Below are 23,263 nucleotides of genomic sequence, written 5' to 3'. Positions count from 1 at the left end.
TTGGTGCCTTGGCAGCAGGGTAAGTGCTTGCTTTGGGACGCTACATGCGTCAGCACTTTTGCTGCTTCGCACATAAGTCGCACAGTAGGTTTAGCGGGGGCTGCTGCTGAGATAGCCGCTCTTAGAAAACGGGAAAAGTATGCGTGCTTGGGTAATTATTTGTTTGTTCCACTCGCGGTGGAGACCACTGGGTGTTGGTGCTCGGAGGCACGGGCCTTCTTTAGGGAGCTCGGGAGTCGCTTGCGTGAGAGGGGTCTGGATCCCCGCTCCGGGTCGTTCCTGGTGCAAAGGTTATCTATTGCGGTTCAACGCGGAAACGCAGCGAGCGTGTTGGGAACTTTTGCGCCTGGAATGACCCGGGGTGGGTTATTTGATTCGTTGTTATTGTGCTTTTATGTTGACTGTTTTTTTTTGTAATTTATTCATTTAATTTAATAATTACTTTATTTTATCTATGGTAGAAAAAAAAATACTAAAATTAGAATAAAATAAATAATACTGTAATGTTTTTGTTTGTTTTTATTTTTATTACTAACATAGATTTATAAGTTTTGATCGGGGAAATCCTGAAGAAAGGCCATGTCAAGAACATCCTAAACCGGCGAGCGTGTATGAGGAATGTTATGAAAGTGAAGGAAGCGAAAGAGGTATGTCAGGATCGTAGCAAGTGGAAATCCGTGGTCTCTGCCTACCCCTCCGGGAAATAGGCGTGATTATGTGTATGTATGTATGTACGACGGCAATTTCATCACTAAAGAGCTTACTTCAGCTTGATTGGCTGCAATTTATTTAATACTTTCGGAGTTTCCCACAAATTCGTTCGCTCGGAATAAGTGGATGAAAAGGAAAAATCAAGTTCCCGGCAAATAAATAAGCCTTCATCGTTGAATACAGGGTGAAATTTTAACCAGTGTTTTTATAGATCATATTGGACAATTTTCATTATGGGACCAATTCCGAAATCGCGAAAAAAATTGGGCTGTTTCTTTCATTCCGGCCGATGCCGCTCGTTAAGGATGACTCACGTTAGATCGGGCCGTGTCCGGGCCGGAGCTTCCGGCGCTTCGTTTTCTATGGAAAGCATCACGTGATCACCTGTCATGTCATAGAAAAGTAAGCGCCGGAAGCTCCGGCCCGGATACAGCCCGGTCTAACGTGAGTCATCCTTTATGGGACAGCCAAAATTTTTTTTCGTGATTTCGACTTTGGTCCTATAAAAAAAGTTGATCTCTTAACAGAGTATAGCATGTTGTCAATTTTTTATACTGGCACAATCAAACGTGATTTTGGCACAGACAATAGCTGTGTTTATACATTCACAGAAGATAAATTGTTACGATTATACGGCAGTTTCAGACGAAAAGCTTACTTCAGTTTAATTAAAGAGCCCGGCAAGCTCGACTGAATTTCACGGAGTATCGGTGTATCACGGACATATCACGGCCCATATAAACGGAGTTTTGTTCTCATTTTAAAACTACGTTTTGGATTGTAATGAAACTTTGTACATAGGTACAATGACGACCGGTTTGGCCTAGTGGGTAGACTGGGTAGTGACCCTGCCTGTGAAGCCGATGGTCCTGGGTTCGAATCCCGGTAAGGGCATTTATTTGTGTGATGAGCACAGATATTTGTTTCTGAGTCATGGGTGTTTTCTATGTATTTAAGTATTTATATATTATATATATCGTTGTCTGAGTACCCATAACACAAGCCTTTGGGCTTACCGTGGGACTTAGTCAATCTGTGTAAGAATGTCCTATAATATTTATTTATTTATTTAATGACATGAGGTATATCTAGCACCAGTTTATAAAACAAGCGAAATAGAGCAAAGTGACAGACGGTTCCGTGCAACCAAAGCTAGTATAGTATTATATAATCTGTGACCAAAGATAGATATAACTCCGTAATAGATGGATACAGTCTAAGGAAAAAACGTGCCCCGAAAATCAAGAAAATTTGATTCTTGTTCAGAGGGCGCTACTAGTTTTGGCCTACAGTCGTATAGATGGCGTTGACGGTTTCGTTTGTTATTTAACAATTTTAACGCATATCAGTGAAAGATCATGGGTCAATTCAATATACGCGATATAATTCGTTTTCATAGTTTTATTTAATGCAAATAAAAAAAATCATTTATCCATATTTAAATACATTTTATCGTATTTTTATAAATCTTCACTGTCATAGTAAATTTTGTAACCCCAGTAAATTCACTGCCATCTGTCGACACACTTTAAAACTAAAAATAAATATTTATAAAAATACGATCAAATGTATTTGAATATGGATAAATGTTTTTTTTATTTGCATTAATTATTGTTATATGATTTTGACCCATGTTCTTTCAATGGTATGCGTTAAAATTATAAATAACAAACGAAACAGTCAACGCCCTCTATACGAGTGTAGGCCAAAACTAGTGGCGCCATCTGATCGAGAATCAAATTTTCGTGATTTTCGAGGCACGTTTTTTCCTTAGGCTGTATCCATCTATTACGGAGTTATATCTATCTTTGGTACAATTAAAAACTAACTCACAGCTAGCTGACATACAAATAAATTGTTTTGCAATGTACAAGTCTTCAAAATAATGTAGGTAACAAACTAGTTCATAAAAAGTGTACGAATCATTAAATACTGCCCCGCAAATGGCACAATTTATGGAATGGTATTTAGTCACTGAGTACCATTGTAATAACAACAGATTGGGTCGTAAAGCTGCCTCTTTCCGATTGTGAATCTTCAAATTTACAATAGTCGTTTGGCAGCGGACCCAAAGCCAAACAGAGTTCATGAAACAGAAATCTACACACACTTATCTTCCCTCATATCGGCTATGTAGGCAAAGTTTTCATGTTTTCAGCGTACATGTATTTAACTATTCGCATGTGAGTATTGTTAGAAAACTTTGTTTCACACGAAATGAATCGAGACACTGCACGCCATCTATTGGCGTGATTAATACAACTGTGTAAACAAGAATGCATAGAGGGCAGCAGTGAGTGTTACAATCAATGCAAATGTTTTGAATTCAACTCTAAATTACATATGACTACATATTTATGCTGCAAATGATTGGTTTTTTTTAATAAGTTTTGTTTTTTGACACAATGGTCTCGTAACGTTCTTTCTACACGCTCCCAAAATATTGATTTACGAAAAAACATTTCGGCGTCCCCATTGCGCATGCTCGCACAAAAGGATACCAGAGGGCTGTGAATCTCAAATCTACTTAGTTTTTATATTTCATGTAAATAGTAGCCAAATGATAGACCCAATATTTTTACAAAAACAACGAAAATCATCCGACACGTTCGTTAAGTAGAAATCATAAGTTAGTAAACAGTGTCACAGAAATGGGTAATATTCAGGGAAATGAAAAACAAAGTAAGACGGGCAAGTCACCAGCAAAAGGGCGGAATTTTTTGAAAAACAGAAAATCACCGGGTAGGGACAGCAAGAAACATGGAAGGAAAAAGAGCGGCGGGAAGCGAGGGGCCGCCGATACGTTCGATAAAACGCCCGATTCCGATAATATTGAAGTGGAAGCGTCAGATAACGATACGCTCGAGTGCGCGTCGAAAACGGGAGGGAGCGCGGAGTCGGCGAGTCAGTCGGAGGTAACGGTGTCCAGGTGCGAGGATAGGTCAGCGACCCGCGCGCGCTCGCCCTCCACGCCCGACTCAGTGCTCACGGACCCGCTGGCGCCGCTCGCCGCCGTCGAACTCAACCAGTGCTACTACTCGGCCGAGAGCAGCGCGCACGACGACGCGCACACGCTCACACCCATGCCGCACGACGACGCGACCTCCTTGCTCGACTTAGACAAAGAAGAAAAATCTGACGTGTTCGATGACAGTGACAAGAGTGACAATGTTATGGGGTTGTCCGGCAGCCGCGGGGAGCGGCTGGAGAGGCTCACGCACGAGTGCGGACACGAGTTCCGCGAGTTCCGGCTGAAGGCGGCGCCGGCGCAGTCCTCGTTCACGGTGTCGCGGCACCGGAAGGTGGAGCTGCAGCCCGCGCCGCCCGTGCCTGCCGTGTCCGACGCCGAGCCCGTCCTCGATAATGGTTAGTTCAGCCAACAATCACACCAGTACGAGTTTTTATATTAACTTCATTGAACATAATACACAGACACCTACAGACACGTATGAATAGACGGTTTTAAAGGCATCAGATTCAATGAATAAACACATCCAGAAGATCATAGTGTACCTTTCAAATTCGTAACATTACATTGGCGGATGTATACAGTGATAATGTAAACAAATCCTTTTGCCTTCATCGTTTTGTGGCCATAGTAATTTTCTGCGAGCGATTTTTAAGTAGGTAAATTACATCTAATGATAACTATCAGTTATATCAGTTAAATTTCCCACATTCAATGATTAAACAGCTAAAATAATTGCTAACACGCATAAAAGTAAGGAAAACCTTTTCAATTCGTTTTGTGGCCTTCACAACCTGTGTGAAATATTTCCCCGCAAGTGAATTTCGAGTAAATCTTTCCGCTTAGCTATGAATGATTCTTATCAGCACTTCAAACTCTGGTTGGCAACAAACATTATCGAGATAATTTCGCTTATCATAATCACTTTTCTTCGTTTAAATAGAGCTTGTTCAGACAGATACTTAAGTGTGCGTTCAATGTAAATAAACAAAGAGAGAACTTGCTTCGGCAAAACCAGTTTGTCGATGTTGCCCACAATACATAACTGTTATATTGTTTCCTTTACCGCTCTTTTCATACTGGAAACTACTGTAGGTACGTTCTTGTTCACGATCACAAAAAAGCAAGTTTTTTTTGCAATTACGCGCTTGATTCCATTAAATCGTAATGTGCAAGTCACAGAATGCATTAGCGATGTTTGTTTTTTATGCTTTCCGAAATGCCTTTTTACTCTTACAGATGTAAAAACCTCTATTAGCTTGGTACTCGTAGTAAATTTATTGTAATTTTAGTTTATAAAATAACATTTAATTATGAAGTAAGTATGACGGTAAAAAAATGTACCTACCTACATAATAACAGCCAGATTAGTCTCTTCTTCCTGCCCTTATCCCACGTTATGGCTAGATGAGTCCCTATCGAAAAGTGGAATCTTGGGCGTTGCGAGGGTTTCAAATATTTTCGCCACACCAACCCGAGGAAAATACTAACTGTAAAAGATTATAAAACAAATCTAATTGAATGCTACTTATTTATATTTATCATACAAAATCATCACTTAAAATAAAAGTATATTCTACCAGCCAATAAGGTAACAACACAAAATTATCATCAGCAAAATAGTTTGCCACTTTTGGTAATAAAATGCAACATTCTCGTCAGTTTTTAAAGAATAAAGAGAGCCTTTACGAGCTGGTGTGGTGAAAATTACTTCTAGTAACACTTAGTCGTACCTATATGCACTTCAAGAAAAATTGTGACACTCCTTAGGGTTTCAGGAAGTACCTAGCAATTCCAGCAAAACCTAGCTGGACTAAAAGTGCAAGCAGGCATATTACATGCGTGATCAGCTATGTATCCATCTGCTAGTAATCCTATTGAGGACTTCAGTAAAGAGGATAGTTATTATTTACTCCACTTGCATTAAGCCATTTGCCTCATGAAACGAGGATAGTAAAGTGTGTAATTGCATTTCAGTATTTATTGCTTTATCAAGTTTTAATTTTGACTATCCTTGCGTATAATTACGTAGCATGCCGTTGCATGCTATATGTTAGTTATATACTTATTATCTATTCAAACTAAATGAGTTAATAGATACTAACTAAACACGAAAACACCTACGTTTCAAAAAAAAGTCCTACCTATAAATGTGTGTAGGTATCAGTAATAGTTTGCAAAATCCTGTACAAAATTTTTAGGTAGGTAAATAAACTGTAACCATTTACAATTTTACACATTCACGTATATCACCACAATTTTCGCAAAAAAAAAACCTTTATCGTTCCTCTTCTAAGCTTCTTAGATAAGTAGGGTGACTGTTATAGTTATGGTAATTGTCCACTCTTAACAATAAGACAAGTATTGCCTTGTTTCTTTCTTCTTTGTTAAAAAGCTAGTGGACAATTACTATGGAGGGGCCAATAGCGCAGTGATCCCCTAATACTTACTACCTATCCGTAGGAAATATGCTACTTGGGTCAGTTACCGAGTTTACCAGTAATCTCTGACATTTTGATAAAACTATAATTTATCAACGCTCACGCTATGGCAATTAATCCATTGGATCAAATGCTCACATTTCATTAACAGTTTCAGAAGAACGTCGAGCAGCCAGCGTGAGCGACGCGCTACCGGAGTCCAACGTGCTTCGGAAGGTGGCCTCGCTCACGCTAGACAAGCATTCCGAGCCGCGTGTGCAGCGCCCCAACTTCGTGCCGGAGAAGCTCAACTTCCAGCTCTATGAGAAGTTTGAAGGTAAGGCCTTAAACATTAACAGTTTGAGAAGAACGCCGAGCCACCAGCGTGAGCTATGCGATACCGGAGTCCAACGTGCTTCGGAAGGTGGCCTCGCTCACGCTAGACAAGCATTCCGAGCCGCGTGTGCAGCGCCCCAACTTCGTGCCGGAGAAGCTCAACTTCCAGCTCTATGAGAAGTTTGAAGGTAAGGCCTTAAACATTAACAGTTTGAGAAGAACGCCGAGCCACCAGCGTGAGCTATGCGATACCGGAGTCCAACGTGCTTCGGAAGGTGGCCTCGCTCAAGCTAGACAAGCATTCCGAGCCGCGCGTGCAGCGCCCAAACTTCGTGCCGGAGAAGCTCAACTTCCAGCTCTATGAGAAGTTTGAAGGTAAGGCCTTAAACATTAACAGTTTGAGAAGAACGCCGAGCCACCAGCGTGAGCTATGCGATACCGGAGTCCAACGTGCTTCGGAAGGTGGCCTCGCTCAAGCTAGACAAGCATTCCGAGCCGCGCGTGCAGCGCCCAAACTTCGTGCCGGAGAAGCTTAACTTCCAGCTCTATGAGAAGTTCGAAGGTGAGTCTTTGCTCTCTGTGTTGTAAGATTTGGTTAACCATTTCTGACACCCAAGCAGGCGTAGGTAGGTAGGTAGGTAGGTTTAAAATACCTATCGGGCGGTTACCTCGAATGGGATGGGAGATGGGAATGGGATATGTAGTACCTATATAACATAAAAAACTAAATAACAGATGAGGGTGATCTATGGGAGGTATAAAATAGAGATATAAAAGCTTCTGTTTTTTCCAATTCTATTATATAATATAGTTTTAATGTGATAGTTATATAGTTCATTTCTAGTTAAAATATAATTACGGTTAATGTGGATACCCATATTAAGAATATATTTAATAGAACCAGACTAGTTAAGTACCTATTTGGGCTATATGATATGATTCAGGTACCTATTCTACCATAATTCTTATGTAATAACTAATACCGCATAATACTTAAGTAATATACACCGGCAGCTGGAAGTCATTTGATAGCAACCGCAATATGACCTCTAGTTGTCGGATAGGTGTCGGTACGAGTTGAGGTGAATGATTATACACACAGCTTTGAAGGTAGTCAATGAACGAATGAGCGAAAGTTCACGATATTTATGCGAAATATCCTGAAACTCTGTGGTCAATCTTGCAGTTGGCTGTTGGACCTTTTCTATCGATACGAAAAAAAAATACTCATTTCAAAACCCCGCTGTCAATACATATGGAGGTAGGCGAGACCTCTACTCTGGTGCGATATCGATGTATTATATATCTATGTAGGTATACTTACCTTCCTACCCTACCTATTTAGGTATATAATTTCTGTGCTTTTTTCTTTGGAAAATGGTGTTTAAAAAGTTTATTCAGGATATTAAAACTGATTTTAGCTGGTAGGATGCACATGACCTAGCATACCTACACTTAGCTCGCATATTCGAGCGATTGAGAAATTTCGAGTTTCGTTTTTCGCGGTAGGGTCTCAGAAACGATACCTATCTAAACTACGTCATTCTGTATGTCGTGCACACGCACAACACAAGATGTCCACTTCTTATCTCCATTAAAACGATTACATACGATACAGATAACGCCAGTAACAGTGCATACGTGACTAAGAACGCCTACTTAACGCACTAATTAGCCAAAATTAGTATTAAATTCTAAATTACGTGATGCAACTAGCTACGAATCGGGTAAACTTCACTAGTTCTTCAAGAGCGCATTTTAATTATGTGAAACTTCTAAGCAAGTACAGAGACGCACAAGAGGGAATCAACGATATCGTCACCATACTTGGGTTACACAATCAAGACTACACTGCTTTTGAAGAATTTGAGTTTATCCCCAAAAATGTAACAGTCAATAGATTTAGTCGGGCGCTGGTGGTGTATATGCCAAGAAAACTAGCAGTACTGACATTTGTTATACCTGTATACTCTCAGTATACTGTATTTGAGGTGAAAATGAAACGTGGTAAATTAAAAGTTGTGTGCGACATTAAGAGAGTGGTGTTGACAATGGAGTATGTTAAAAAGTTTTCAGTGCTGTACGTTATTCGTATTCCAAAAGAAAATCTCCAAAGTAAGTTTATATTCTTTAGATACGTATGTAGGAAGATCATCTAACAATGTATTTATCAAGTATCATATCCCCTCAGCTGAAAATGAATATACTTTATCCTTGACAACTAATCCCAAGAATTTAAACTATTATAGTTTTTACGAAAGTCATCTTTCTGACCTTCCAACTCAGAGAGGAAACTAGGCCTTATTGTGATTAGTCCGGTTTCCTCACGATGTTTTCCTTCACCGAAAAGCAAGTGGTAAATATCAAATGATATATTATTTCGTACATAAGTTCCGAAAACCTCATTGGTACGAGCAAGAACCATGTACTTTGAAACCGCGACCTCCGTATTCCGGATTGAAAGTCGCACGGTCTTACCGCTAGGCCACCAGCGCTTCTAAAAATTTATCAAAACCTGTTAAACTAAATCTCGACAGATGATCACTAAACATAAAGCGCTTCACACACCTTACTTACCAAATTCAGTACCTAACTGACGATAGGGACGCAGTAATATAGACGCAGTAGTTAGGTGAGATGCAGATATCTCTACCGTGTCTAACGTATAGCTGCATCCCTGTCGTCAGTTACTGAATTTTATTAAGAAAGGCGTGTGAAGAAGTGAACTTTGCACCGGCTTGAATTTCCACACTTTGTAATTGCAAATGCCATGCACAATTGGCTTGGTCCGACGCTAGTCCCTTTTCGATTCCAATTTATACAATTACAGTCTGGCAAAAAAGAGTAGTAATTCTCTCTCAATCTACTTTTTTTTTGCCAGACTGTAAAAGGGACTTCGTTTATAAATGTTACATGTGACAAGCGCTCATAATAGCGTAACACACTACCGCACCGCACCGCGACCTAACCATGAAGCAGCCATATATTCACCTCCTACTCCGTGGGTGAATATATGGCTGCTTCATGGTTAGGTCTATTCACCATATATTATACTACTCTTTGAAACAGCCCCAGTCACTTTAGAAAACGCTCGTCTTTGTTGTTTACGCTGCAAGCCGCAAGCATTTATCTATGCAAAATACGCCCCACAATTGTCATTATTACTTGGCTTAAAGGACTCGCATCCAGGCCATAAATGATCAAAAAAAAAATGTAATTATTACATTATCGTTCTGTCAAGTCAATGTCAGTGTCACTAATGTCAGTCGATTAATGAGTAAACTAAAATGCTAAAGCTAAAACTACTGTTATAAATTACTAAATTGACTTGTTATTAATGTTTGGTTTCCAAATTGTCTTTTGATATCCTATTGTTCTATTTATACTTCAGGGCTTATGCTTCTCAACTGGTTCATATCGTCTGTTGCGGAGAACAGTTACTTGAAAAACCTCCTGACCGCACAAGATTTGAAGAACCTTGGAATTCAATACTGCACGCACCTGCTGGCCGCGGGGGTGCTCCGCCAGATTCCTGATAAGGATGCGCCCACGGAAAATATTTTTAAGGTAAGTATTCAGGTTTTATGCATGAATAAATTTAATCATGTTTTTTCAACAAAAGTAACTTACTTTTTAAGTCTGAACAAAATGTTACCTTGAAATGTTTTAAACTGAAATAGATATATTAAAGAAAAAATGATGAAGCCCTCCAGTGGTGGAAGCCGGAAAAACACTAATCAAAATATTTGATAAAATAATTTGATTTGTTCACAAAGTTGTTGAAATGTAATATTGATATAAATTGAACTTTATTAATTTATATTATATTATTAAACTGTTTAAATTGCACCCGATTGATTGAACTGCTTAGTTGATTGAGTACAGTCACCTGCAATAATATGTTACTCTTTGAAGGCCGCAAGAATATGTGACACACTTATGGCTCTACAAATAAAATCGTGTCAGATATCACCGTTGCGTAAATACAAGCGCACCGCCTGCGCACGCCTCAGTTGCGCCCGGCTGTCGATGCGAATGCATGCCCCATAGAACTCCTTCTCAAGCTAAGCAAATACGTTTCGTGACTCTGCCCAATCTCATTATAAGGTTAAGCTCTCATATGTGGAATGAAAAGCAGAGTATTTTACGTGGTAACAAAATTCCTTGTAAATCCCTTGTAGCTTGGTATTTTAGTCTGAAATCTCTCGCATGACTCTCATTGGATTTACATCCTTTGAAGAAATATTTCATTTAATTTTTTTATGATACAGGAGGCAAATGAGCATATGAATCGTCACCAAACCTTTGACTCCCTTGTCATGCAATCTACTATTTCTAATTATGTGAATGCGATAATGTTAATGTTGATTCAAAAAAGTTCAAAAAGTTCTTGAAATTTCAGGAAAATATCACAGGACACAATTATAAGTTTTCATTGTTAGAACGTTTCGGCACATAATGTTGATTGGCAGTACTGCCATAAATTTGTAGCTATAATACTTTTTTCTTGTTTTAGCCTAATTTAATGTACTACTGGGCCCACATGGAAACCCCTGTGTCTCAGCCGATCACCCCTGGCCGGCTACACGTCTCCTGGCCAGACAAAGATGTCTACAGCATCACCCAAGATCACATCACAAACCTGCGCAATGAAAATCACATATTCAGCAACCAAAATAACAACGAAGAAATTGCTGATATCAGCGAAGCGAAAGCAGTCATATCGCAGCTCAGAAATAGACTAATAGATTTAGAATTACAAATTGAGAAATTAAAGTTAAGTGCTCAAATTGAAACAATCAACAAAAATTTGGAGAAATGTTTCGAGTTTCCAGATAAACTAAGTAAATCGGTGGACAAAGAGATACAAACATCCATCGAAACGCTTCCCGAACCTGTGATATCTTTACCCGCTAATCAGTGTGTAAGAACAAGAGATTTAGATGTAAGTACAGTAGCTTGTAATACTGAACATATTAACAATGTTCAAAAAGGAAGATCTGATAGTATAGAAAATTATTGTAAGCTAAATAAAATACGAGATTATGAAGCACATAAAGACTCTGACAACGAAAGACTGGATAAAATTGAAGAAAAAGATGTTAAAGAGACCCCTGAAAAAGCTTTGACAGACTCCCTACACAGTATAGGAAGCTCAGAAGCTTCATTCTTTAGTATTCATAACACCGATTTAATTACTAGTACACACGAATGTTCCTCCGATATACTTAGGAAAGACAGCGAATCAAAGGCTGCAATAAACACTCCAATTACAGAAGTATTATATATAAATAATGATATTCAAGTTAATACAATGGCATCAACAGAAACTAGCAAGTTATCATCAGAAAGCACATGCATATCATCTGACAGTGAAACTACGAAACTACAAACTGACGAAAAACCTAAGCAAATATCAGAACCGAGCAGCCTAAAGGCAGTGCCACCTGCGCCTCCTCTACCAGAGTCTTTGGAGCCTATGACAGACCCAACCCCCCTTACATCTCCTGACCAAACTCAAAATGTCTCGCCTGAATTACAAGCTTCGAAACCAACGTCTCCGGTGCCATCAAATATGTCTCCAACAACAAATACTCTTTCTACCTCTAAAGAACCAATAGGTCCAACTATTTCTTCACTCGGGTTGGGTCCACCGCCTCCACCGATGCCTGATTTGGTTCCTATGCCTCCATCAATGCCAGATACATGTCCGTTACCCCCACCAATGCCCGATACGGCGCCGCCTCCTCCTCCAATGCCCGATATGGGGCCCCCACCCCCACCAATGCCTGGCATGTTTCCTCCACCACCTCCAATGCCCGGTATGGGCCCCCCTCCCCCACCGATGCCTGGTATGGGGCCCCCTCCCCCACCGATGCCTGGTATGGGGCCCCCTCCGCCACCGATGCCGGGTATGGGGCCGCCACCCCCACCGATGCCTGGTATGGGGCCCCCACCTCCACCGATGCCTGGTATGGGGCCCCCTCCCCCACCGATGCCTGGTATGGGGCCCCCTCCCCCACCGATGCCTGGTATGGGGCCCCCTCCCCCACCGATGCCTGGTATGGGGCCCCCTCCCCCACCGATGCCTGGTATGGGGCCCCCTCCCCCACCGATGCCTGGTATGGGGCCCCCTCCCCCACCGATGCCCGGCATGGGGCCGCCAGCCCCGGCGCCCGCGCCGCCGCCGCCCCCGAGCTTGGGGCCTGCGCCGTTCCCTGCTCCGCCTGTAGGGGGCTGGACTATGCAAAGAGCGAGTAAGTATTACTAATCTGTCAATTGTCCATCTTGATTTAAACTTGCACGATGTTTATTTACCTAGACTCTAGACTCAAACGGCAGAGCTAGAAGATGTTATTTTCTCGCAAGCTTGTCAACTAAATGCGTAATGTCATGGTCGAAACGTCAGAATAAATGAAATTCTAGTCCGATAAATTCTTGTTTTAGTTTTAAATAATCTAGCCTACCAGAATCTTGGCTAGCTTTTCTACTTTAACTGTAGTAAAGATAAACAAAAGTCTTATTTAAAAGACTCCGCTCAAAACACGATTATAGTAACTTACGAACTATCAAATGGACCAGCTGTAAAATTTAATCTAAATTTATGCATTGAATTCTGAGTTAACTAAGTAATAAAACACATCCAACAACCACTTGAACCTTAATACATTCCAATAAGGTATAGTTTTATTAAGATTCGAAATCAGTAAATAAAGTAACTAAATTGTCTATGTTATTTTCAGCCTTAAGAAAGATCCCCGTAAAGCCCGCAGCGCCAATGAAGCCACTATATTGGACGCGCATCCTCGCCCCTCCCGCGCCCCAAGCCTCAGGCGAAGCCCCCCAGGCCGCTGTAAAACCCCTCTGGCTTGAAATAGATGAAACCAATCTGGATAACATAGATGAATTTACAGATCTTTTCTCGAGACAAGTCGTCAAAGCGCCAGTAAAGAAGAAAGTTGAAGTGAAAACGAAAATTCAGCCAGTTAAGATATTGGAGAGCAAGCGGTCGCAGAATGTGGGGATTTTGGCGCAGAGTTTGCATGTGGAGTTTTCGGAGATTGAGAATGCCATATATAATTTCGATACGTCCGTTGTGAGTTTGGAGGCGTTGCAGCAGATCTACGAAATGGTAAGGACATATGCATCTTTGTTACTTTACACAAAAATAATTTAGAATATAGGCGTATTGTCAAAGTAAATTTTGTAGTCACAGTAAATTTACTGCCATCTTTCGACACAGGATTAAAACTTTTAGAACGCCATTTAACTTTGATCCTTCTTTCACTGATATATGTTAAATTTTGGTAAATATCAAAAGGTGTCGCCATCGCTCCGAGCGCCAACCCCGAAATAGCATTTAAAAAATCACCCCATGGTAAAAGTTGTTCAGTATGACCAAAGATAGATATAACTCCGTAATATGGATACAGTCTAAGAAAAAAACGTGCCTCGAAAATCAAGAGAATTTGATTCTCGATCACAGGGCGCTACTAGCTTTGGCCTACTGTCGTATAGATGGCGTTGACGGTTTCGTTTGTTATTTAACAATTTTAACGCATGTCAGTGAAAGAACATGGGTCAAAATCATAAAAATAATTAATGCAAATAAAAAAAATCATTTATCCATATTTAAATACATTTTATCGTATTTTTATAAATCTTCATTTTTAGTTTTAAAGTATGTCGACAGATGGCTGTGAATTTACTGGGGTTACAAAATTTACTATGACAGTACCGCTCTAGTATAAGTTACTCTATGGTATAACCTAAATATCCACCCCTCAGAGTATGGTCAGACAACAAAATCATTCTGTATAGTAAATACAAATTCAAATTCAAAATTATTTATTTCATGTAAGTTATACACATAGAAAAACAAGACAATAAACATTCGACATAATTACAACACATGAACACATAAAAATAAAATAAAAATTACAAATAGGTATACAAACTAACGTAAAACTAAAAAAATTGTCTCTATTTCAGAGAGCGACCGACGAAGAGCTGTCCCAGATTAAACAGCACCTGCAAACGAAGCCAGATGTGCCACTGGACAAGCCGGAGGCGTTCCTCCACGACCTCAGCGGCATTCCCAACTTCGCGGAGAGGATATCCTGCTTCATGTTTCAGGCGGAGTTTGAGGATGCAATCAGTACGACCATGCATAAGCTGGATAACTTGAAGCATACTTGTGAGGTAATTTTTGTAATCGAATTTCAACTATCGTGAGACATATTAACTTAAATAACTTAGCGGTTTCACTCACGTATTTTTAGTCAATCGCGCGACATGTTTCGGAGAGCCTAGGTCTCCATTTTCAAGCACTAATAGTGCCTGAGTAACATGTCGCGCGAGTGATTAATTAAAAACACGTGAGTGAAACCGCTAAGTTAATTAAGTAATTTTTTTCTTAAGGCCGTTCCCTGAGCCAGAAGGCGAAAAATCTCCTTATATGATCATATTACTCGTACATTTTGGTTACTGAAAAGTTTCAAAAATTGCGAAATTTTCACTTGTTTCAATTCGGAAATATCTCATATTTTCGTATAGAAATCGAGAATTTTTCATTTCCATAATTAAAGTTTCCTTTGTCTGTGAAATTTTCCTAAAATTTCCGAGAACACAACTTTTTAGGAATTTTCCGGCACTTCTTAATTTTGACTTATTAGATATCGAAATTCTTGTTGCCAAAGTGTTTTTTGACTTTTTCCTGATTCTGAGTTTGGTGCCATAGTGAAAGTTGTTCAGTACATTATCCAGTCAAATAAAAAAACATTCAATTTTAAACTTTCAAACCGGAGGCTTCGTAGCATTATGTTGCTTATGTCCATGGGCGACGATGACCGCTTCCCATCAGGCGGCTCGTCTGCTCGTTTGCTGACTATCACATTAAAAAACATCTAAATTAAGGTTTTTTAAAATATCGCGAGAAAACCCTTTGAAAATCGATTATGGAACCGTACCTTTCTGTCACAGGGAGATGATTATAAGGATTATTTTAATTTTTTCATATTTAAAAATCTTATTTTCAGTTCTTGATGACAAGCGAGGCGCTAAAGCGGGTGTTCGCGATCATCCTGACACTGGGGAATTACATGAATGGCGGTAACGGGCAGCGTGGCCAGGCCGACGGCTTCGGCCTTGAGATACTTTCCAAACTCAAGGACGTCAAGGTACTTATTAACCAAGTTTAGCAGGGTCGCCATGTGGTGTAGATGCACAGGGCGGACACGCTATACATCAAAAATCACTTGCGTTTCTATGTGTGAACGGCACGTCTGTACACGCGTCATGCGTTATAGTGTGAGTAAGTTGCTTAAAAACGGTACTCATTTATATCTACACGGTTCGTATGAATTAGTGACATGTAAAAAAAAGCTATAACGAGTTTTTTTTTTCGTTTTTTTCTTCAGAATCCATAACTCCCGCGGGAACAATATAGGTCTTTGTCTTTCAGTACACCCAGTGGCGTAGCTAGGGGGGGCTGGAGGGGGGGGGGAGTGTCCCGGGCGCCATCCAAGAGGGGGCGCCAAAATGGGCAAAAGGCAGCAGCAGGGAAACTTTTGTCAGTCGTCAGGGGGCGCAAATTTGGTGACTGCCCCGGGCGCCATATCCTCTAGCTACGCCTCTGATGAAATAAGATCTTTTTCAAACAAGTGTGATGAAATAGTTGATTGTGTCACAAGGGAGCAAAATGACATATTTACGGCGAGGGCGTACATTGAATCCTGAACGAAGCGAAGGACTCTATAATTGGATCCTGAGCGTAGCGAGGGATTATAAAATAGAATCTTGAGCGTAGGGAGGGATTCAAGTGATAACCAAGTTGGCAATAATTTTGCTACCATGTGACACATACTGTTTTTCACATCACCTATGAGGAAATTATTATGTTCCAAAATATTAATTGCCTAGCTAAAAAAATAGTATGAAAAAAGAAAAAAAATCGTGTCCTAGAACAGAAAAGTACCACTTCGATCCCTCCTAGCGGGGAAGAATAAGCCCTTTTTGAGGTGAAAATAAGGGTTTACTGATGTTTCGGCGAAAATTACTTGACAAACTTTCAGTTCCCAAACTATTTATCTCATATTTTTAGTTGGGCGAAATTTCATTTCGCAAATTTACATAATCCAAACTAACCTAACGCAGCCTAGTACGTCATTTTCATTTCGCAAGTATGGGGTTGGGAAACGAAACGGTTGCGAAGTAAGGTTATGCCAACGATTGGTTTGCCAAATGAAACTTTGGCGAAAAGTTGGTTGCCATGTGAAATTTGGCGAAATAAATTTCGCCAAAAAGGAAGTACACAAAAAAAAAATCTCCTACTCTTGTTATCCGTTTATTTTTCTACCCATTTATTTCTTCCATACGGTAAATTCTACTACCTGAAGGTTGTCTGTAAGAGATCGCTTTTTAGCGATAAGACCGCCTGTTGTTGCTTAGTTCGCTATGTTAATTATAATGTATCTAAATTTGTTTTAATTATGCACAATAAAGAATATATTATTATTTTTGTTTTGATTTTTCTCCTTTTTAGGGGGTATTATATTTATTATGCGGGCCATGGCCAAGGATAAGAAATAATTATTAAGTGGTGTTTTCTGTTATTTGGTAGATGAAGTCAAAAATTTCCTAGTTATTCGGCATGTGTTCAGGATTGTAGCTTTTTGTAGGGTATGTATGATTTGGGTTGGCATGTGCAGGGTTTCCAGGCTGTTACTTAATGTTTTAGGGACAACTCCTGTGGTCGACATTACTACGGGGACTATATGTACAGTGGTGGCTTGCCACTGGCGCCTGAGTTATATCGCTAAATCTCTATATTTTGCTAATTTTTCGTTGATTGTGATTATTATTATTACACCGGAAATAAGTATCGTTTGTTCCAGTCGAAGCGGTCAACGGTGACTCTGCTGCACTTCATCGTGCGCACGCACACGCGCCTCGCCGGCGTGGGCACGGGCTCCCCCCTGCCCCTGCCCCTGCCCCTGCCCCTGCCCGTGCCGGAGCCGGGCGACGTGGCGCGCGCCGCCGCCATCGACTTCGCCGACGTCGCCCAGTGTCTGGCCGAACTCACGCGGCAGCTGGCCGGTGAGCTTTACCCCCGCATTCATTAAACCATAGAGTAACTTATACTAGAGCGGTACTGTCATAGTCAATTTTGTAACCCCAGTAAATTCACTGCCATCTGTCGACACAGTTTAAAACTAAAAATAAATATTTATAAAAATACGATAAAATGTATTTAAATATGGATAAATGATTTTTTTTATTTGCATTAATTATTTTTATGATTTTGACCCATGTTCTTACACTGATATGCGTTAAAATTATAAATAACAAACGAAACCGTCAACGCCCTCTATACGAGTGTAGGCCAAAACTAGTGGCGTCGATCAGAATCGAGAATCAAAATTTCGTGATTTTCGAGGCACGTTTTTTCCTTAGACTGTATCCATCTATTACGAAGTTATATCTATCTTTGATTAAACCGAAGGAAATCTAATCTATGACTGCCCCAAGAGGAAATATACCGGAGTTACCCTGGACCTGAACGCAGCCCGATGGGTGAAGAAGCTAGATGTTAAATTATAGTACCTACTTAGTAATGAGCAATTAATTATTATATATGCGACCCGGTTATTATCAGCCATACGATTAAATAAATAAAATAAAACCGAAGGAAATAAAGTTAAAGACCGTCAGTCATCGCCTCTTCTTCTTCCTGCCCTCATCCCGCGTTATGTGGGGTCGGCACGACATGTTTTTCTCTTCCATTCTCCTCTATCTTTTGTCACCTCAGCACTCGCTCCTTTCTTTCTCATATCCTCTTTCACACAATCCATCCATCGCTTTTTAGGTCTCCGTCCATCAACATTCATCCCTAACGTTCTTTTGCCTATATGGCATTCGTCCCGCGCTAACCTACTACTTCCGTCAGTCATCGCCTCCCGGGCGAAAACTCGTATAGCGGTTAACGGCTATGTATGATGAACCCTCGTGAACGTCAGCTGCCGCTGCGTTGGTGGGTTGTGGAATGGCAGCCCCCGAAACGCGTAACGCGGTCTTTCCACCGCGATACGACCGGCTGACGAATTTGTTTTATTACCAGTAGCGTCTAAACTATCATCGGACAAAGTATCACACGGGAGGCGATGACGCCGATGACTGAAAAGAAATTTTTACATGTTCATGTGACCGGCTGACGGTCTTTCCACAGCGATACGATCGGCTGACGATTTTGTTTATTCACAATTAGAGTTGTGCCGTTCCCGGTAACATTCCCCATTTTGTATGGGGAATGTTACCGGGCGAGAAATTTCCCCATACAAAATGGGGAATGTTACCGGGAACGGCACAACTCTATTCACAATAGCATCTAAACTATCATCTGACAGAATATAGAGTGGGAGGCGATGACTAAAATTTTTTTATAGACTATTTGCTGCCATTCCTCAACCCACCAACGGAGCGGCAGCTGACGTTCACGAGAGTTCATCATACATAGCCGTTAATCACTATACGAGTTTTCGCCCGGGAGGCGATCGGTCATGGAAATCTGTTCCTGGCCCGTGGTCTATTATTGTCATAGTCAATTTTGTAGGCCGGGACACACTTTGGGTCGCTGCGCCAGAGAAGTAAGAGTAAGTAACCATGGTTAATCCAGGTTTAACCTGTTAACCCCGGGTTAGTGGGATGGTGCAAGTGGCCCTAATAGAATACTCCTAAAAATGTAATACTCTTCGACTATTTAATAGGCTGCAATTTTGATACCTAAATAGATAATTTTTCGTTTTCAATAGTATCTTTCAGTCTAATTGTTGTGACTGTTAGTTCCTTCGCTCACATCGCGTAGGTAAAGCAAATATCAAATACCAAAGAGAGATGTAACTCCGTAAAAGATGAATACAGTCTAAGGAAAAAACGTGCCTCGAAAATCAAGAAAATTTGACTCTCGAACAGATGGCGCCACTACCTTTGGTCTACTCTCGAATAGATAGCGTTGACGGTTTCCTTTGTTATTTAACAATTTTAACGCATATCAGTGAAAGAACATGGATCAAAATCATATGAAAATAATTAATGCAAATAAATAAAATCATTTATCCATGTATAAATATGCTACTTTTATACATTTTCATTTTTAGTTTTAATCGTGTCATCATCATCATCATCATCATCATCATTTCGTGTGTCGATAGATGGCAGTGAATTTACTGTGACTACAAAATTTACTATGACAGTACCGCTCTACCCTATTATATCCTCTTTGTCAAATACCACCAAATACTAACCAATAGTTTTATCTTTCAGCATGCAAAGAGAAAACCAAGAAAGTTCTAGAAAAAAACGACGCACAACGGAGTCCTGAAGAGAATGAATCAAAACGAATAGACATTTTCGAGGAAAAGATGGGTACTTTCCTCGCAGCTGCCGAGGAAAAGTTGAAAGCCGAACATGAAAACCTTGAAGAATGTCGAAGCAAATTCTTTGCAACAGTCAGGTTTTATCAATATACCCCCAAAGTTGGGAAGTTGGAGGATTGTGAGCCGAAGGAATTTTTTTCGCTGTGGACAAGTTTCTGCAGTGACTTTAAGGATATTTATAAGAAGGAGGAGCAGATTGCAATTAAAGAGAAGTAAGTTGAAGACCTTTTGCGAAAGTAGTTTTTAATTTAATTTAATTATTTATAAGTGATTTAAGTCATCTTGCGGTAGACGTCGCTTAGAGCGTATTAGAAAACAAGAGTGAAGCTCAATGAGGGCTACCGTTTTTGTGCTCACCTCACCAGGTGGCGCTACTGTAGGTATGGGTCTAGAAAAACAGATCTCAAAATTCTTCTAAGCTCATTTTTATAAAATCAATACGTTCTAATATACACAAAAGTATTTTAACGTCTAAATGTGCCATTTTTTCAACCTGTTTAATTTTGCATATACATATTTTAGTTTGCACTTTTTTTAAACCACTAACATTTATTGAGCTATATCTATTGTTTACCATGATTAATCAAAGATGAACAAAGATTTACCACAAATTATAAATAAGGAGAGAAAATTCCCGATTAAAAAGCTGGAAACCCCCCAAAACTTCTATCATAAATATGATATACACACACACACACACACACACACTTTAAAACTAAAAATGAAGAAAAAGATTCAAAGATTTATTTGTTCAACATAGGTAAGTTACAAGATGTTAAATACATATTATAAAAATACGATAAAATGTATTTAAATATGGATAAATGATTTATTTTATTTGCATTAATAATTTTTATGATTTTGACCCATGTTCTTTCACTGATATGCGTTAAAATTGTTAAATAACAAACGAAACCGTCAACGCCATCTATACGACAGTAGGCCAAAGCTAGTAGCGCCCTCTGAACGAGAATCAAATTATCTTGATTTTCGAGGCACGTTTTTTCCTTAGACTGTATCCATCTATTACGGAGTTATATCTATCTTTGCTTCTATGCATTTGACATTTTGAAAGACCTCCATCTACACTAGCGCCCCTAGGGGCGAAATTAAACGCGGTAGCCCTCATTGGATAAAACTACAGATTCTAATGTGAGCTCAAGTCCCCCTAGGGCCATGTACTTTTTCATTTAAAAAACTATGCCATACGAGTGAAAGAAAGTACTTCAGTGCATTTTGCAAAAGAAAACTCATAGTGCCAGTGACATGCTAAACGTATGAATTATCTCATATGATTTTTTCGCCTCAAACCCTATGCTGTTAAACAAAAGGCATTGTTTCTTTTAGGCACTGCGGTGGCTACCTAATTTTTAGGGTTCCGTACCCAAAGGGTAAAAACGGGACCCCTATTACTAAGACTCCGCTGTCCGTCTGTCTGTCTGTCTGTCACCAGGCTGTATCTCATGAACCGCGATAGCTAGACAGTTGAAATTTTCACAGATGATGTATTTCTGTTGCCGCTATAACAACAAATACTAAAAACAGAATAATATAAATATTTAAATGGGGCTCCCATACAACACACGTGTTTTTTTTGCTGTTTTTTTCCGTAACGGTACGGAAACCTTCGTGCGCGAGTCCGACTGGCACTTGGCCGGTTTTTTCATTAGTCGGAAGGACCAACTCCATTTAAAAGGCAAAATTAGCGTTTTATTCATACTATACTAGAAGGCATCTTCTAGAAATCTACTGTTATTTTTATTTTATATTTTTTTCAGACTAAAAGAAGCCAAGAAGCATCAATTAGAACGTAAATCTCAAGCTATCGTGCAACCGAAGAGAGAAGGCGGGTTAAAAGCACGCATACAGAAACTCTCTAGCACCACTAGGAAGGAAACAAATTGACAGTTTCGGCATTTAGATTTTTGATTTCACGGGCTTATAAATCTCGATCTTTTGATAGGCTTGCGTGGGGTATAGATCCAACACGTAGAGGCCCTTTGGAGAGCTTTAATGTCATGTAGTACGCCTGCTGGAACCCGTTTACAGGCGCAACAAAAGACACCCATGAACCGGTCGCAGCAGACATTGGGACTATTGTAGAAAAAGTGAACAGTATACCGGTCTATGGATAGTTTGGGTGGACAATGAGACGGGGCTATTGTCAGCCGTGTCTCACTCCGCGATTTCGTCGCGTCGCTACAAGTACCTGCGGCCGCCTCAATTTTGAGGTTTTGCCATAGTAATTGCCGCACACCGCTATGGAACGGACGCCTGCACGCGCTTGCGCCGCCTGGCGCGTAGTAGTCGCGTTTTGTTAGGGAGTGAATCTTCTGTACCTAGTACTATTATATATTCTGTGCTGTTGTAATGATGTCCGGACACCTGCCATAACAATACTAGCACACGTTATAGTTTAAAATTCTCAAATGATTTTTACGCCTTAGACCCTAATCTGTTAAACAAAAGCCATTGTTTCTTTTTGTGTGGGCGGTTAGCTCCCGTATAAGCCACAATGTCTTTTAAAAAGCAACTGTATCGTGGTGGTTTTAAGGTTCAAGTCTAAGTACATCTAACATGTTTTGGTGATGTAGGAAGTAAACAAATTGACAGTTGTGGCATTTATTATATATTTTGAATCTCACGGGCCTATAAATCCCGGTCTTTTGATAGCGCGTGGGGATATAGATCCAACACGTAGAGGCCCTTTGGAGAGCTTTAATGTCATGTAGAACGCCTGCTGGAACCCATTCACCTCAATGAAGGCGAGCGATCATATTATTACATAGATTTAAACCTTAAAACCAATACGATATAGCAGCTTTTTAAACGACATTGATGCTTTGACACGCGCTCGAAACGGAAGCTGACAAAATAAACAATGGATTTTGTTTAACAGATTAAAATTCATACTATATCGAGGCAAGCAGCTATTAATTATTATTATTACGTTACGTCGCTACGCGTCACTTTCGTTTGACATATTTATGAAAGAGATGGTAAGTAGCGCAACCCAATAGTAGGACCAATATAACTCTGCATGGCATTTGCAATGACAAAGTGTGACAAAGTCATAATTATTCTTATTTTATGAAGATATGACTTTTAATATGACAATCCCTCACTTTGTTCTATTCAAATCGGTGCAAAGGTAGCTTTAATTAGACGGACTCTCATCGATCAAGAAGTGAATTGCCGGGATGATTTATAAAAGTTTGCCATTCTTGCCTATATTTATTAAATACGAGATTTGCTTAGCTTCGCGCATAAGGGCTGTGAAAAGGATCATACAGTTATTACTTACTAGTCTCCCATGTAGCCTAAGATATTTTTTTCTAAGTCCCCGGCAAGCTCGGCCGAATTTCACCTTCCCATACAAACGGAGTATCGTTCTC

General features: G+C 40.0%; 2 protein-coding genes across 2 annotated transcripts in view; both read left to right on the top strand.

Annotated features, from left to right (window-relative positions):
• LOC134745333 (RNA polymerase II transcriptional coactivator) overlaps positions 1-23,263 on the top strand; it is a 107,550-nt gene that overhangs the window by 66,302 nt on the left and 17,985 nt on the right. The window lies entirely within an intron of this gene.
• On the top strand, positions 3,137-22,409 carry LOC134744801 (formin-2-like). The gene is made up of 10 exons (XM_063678715.1): positions 3,137-4,077; positions 6,278-6,436; positions 9,827-10,002; positions 10,952-12,692; positions 13,179-13,567; positions 14,428-14,637; positions 15,474-15,614; positions 17,331-17,532; positions 19,756-20,080; positions 21,647-22,409. Exons 1-10 carry the CDS (start codon positions 3,363-3,365, stop codon positions 21,771-21,773), a joined length of 4,185 nt encoding a protein of 1,394 aa, XP_063534785.1. The 5' UTR covers positions 3,137-3,362; the 3' UTR covers positions 21,774-22,409.

Source organism: Cydia strobilella, chromosome 1 (assembly GCF_947568885.1).
Source record: "Cydia strobilella chromosome 1, ilCydStro3.1, whole genome shotgun sequence".
NCBI lineage: Eukaryota > Metazoa > Arthropoda > Insecta > Lepidoptera > Tortricidae > Cydia > Cydia strobilella.
Note: the sequence above shows the minus strand (reverse complement) of the source record. Positions and strands in the feature narration are given on the sequence as shown.

What these genes read in the sequence shown, in the direction of transcription:
- LOC134744801 (XM_063678715.1), top strand. Translation starts at nt 3,363, where the DNA reads ATGGGTAATATTCAGGGAAATGAAAAACAAAGTAAGACGGGCAAGTCA. An exon ending in CGAGCCCGTCCTCGATAATG is followed by an intron (nt 4,078 to 6,277) that starts GTTAGTTCAGCC and finishes TAACAGTTTCAG; the next exon opens with AAGAACGTCGAGCAGCCAGC. An exon ending in CCAAACTCAAGGACGTCAAG is followed by an intron (nt 15,615 to 17,330) that starts GTACTTATTAAC and finishes CGTTTGTTCCAG; the next exon opens with TCGAAGCGGTCAACGGTGAC.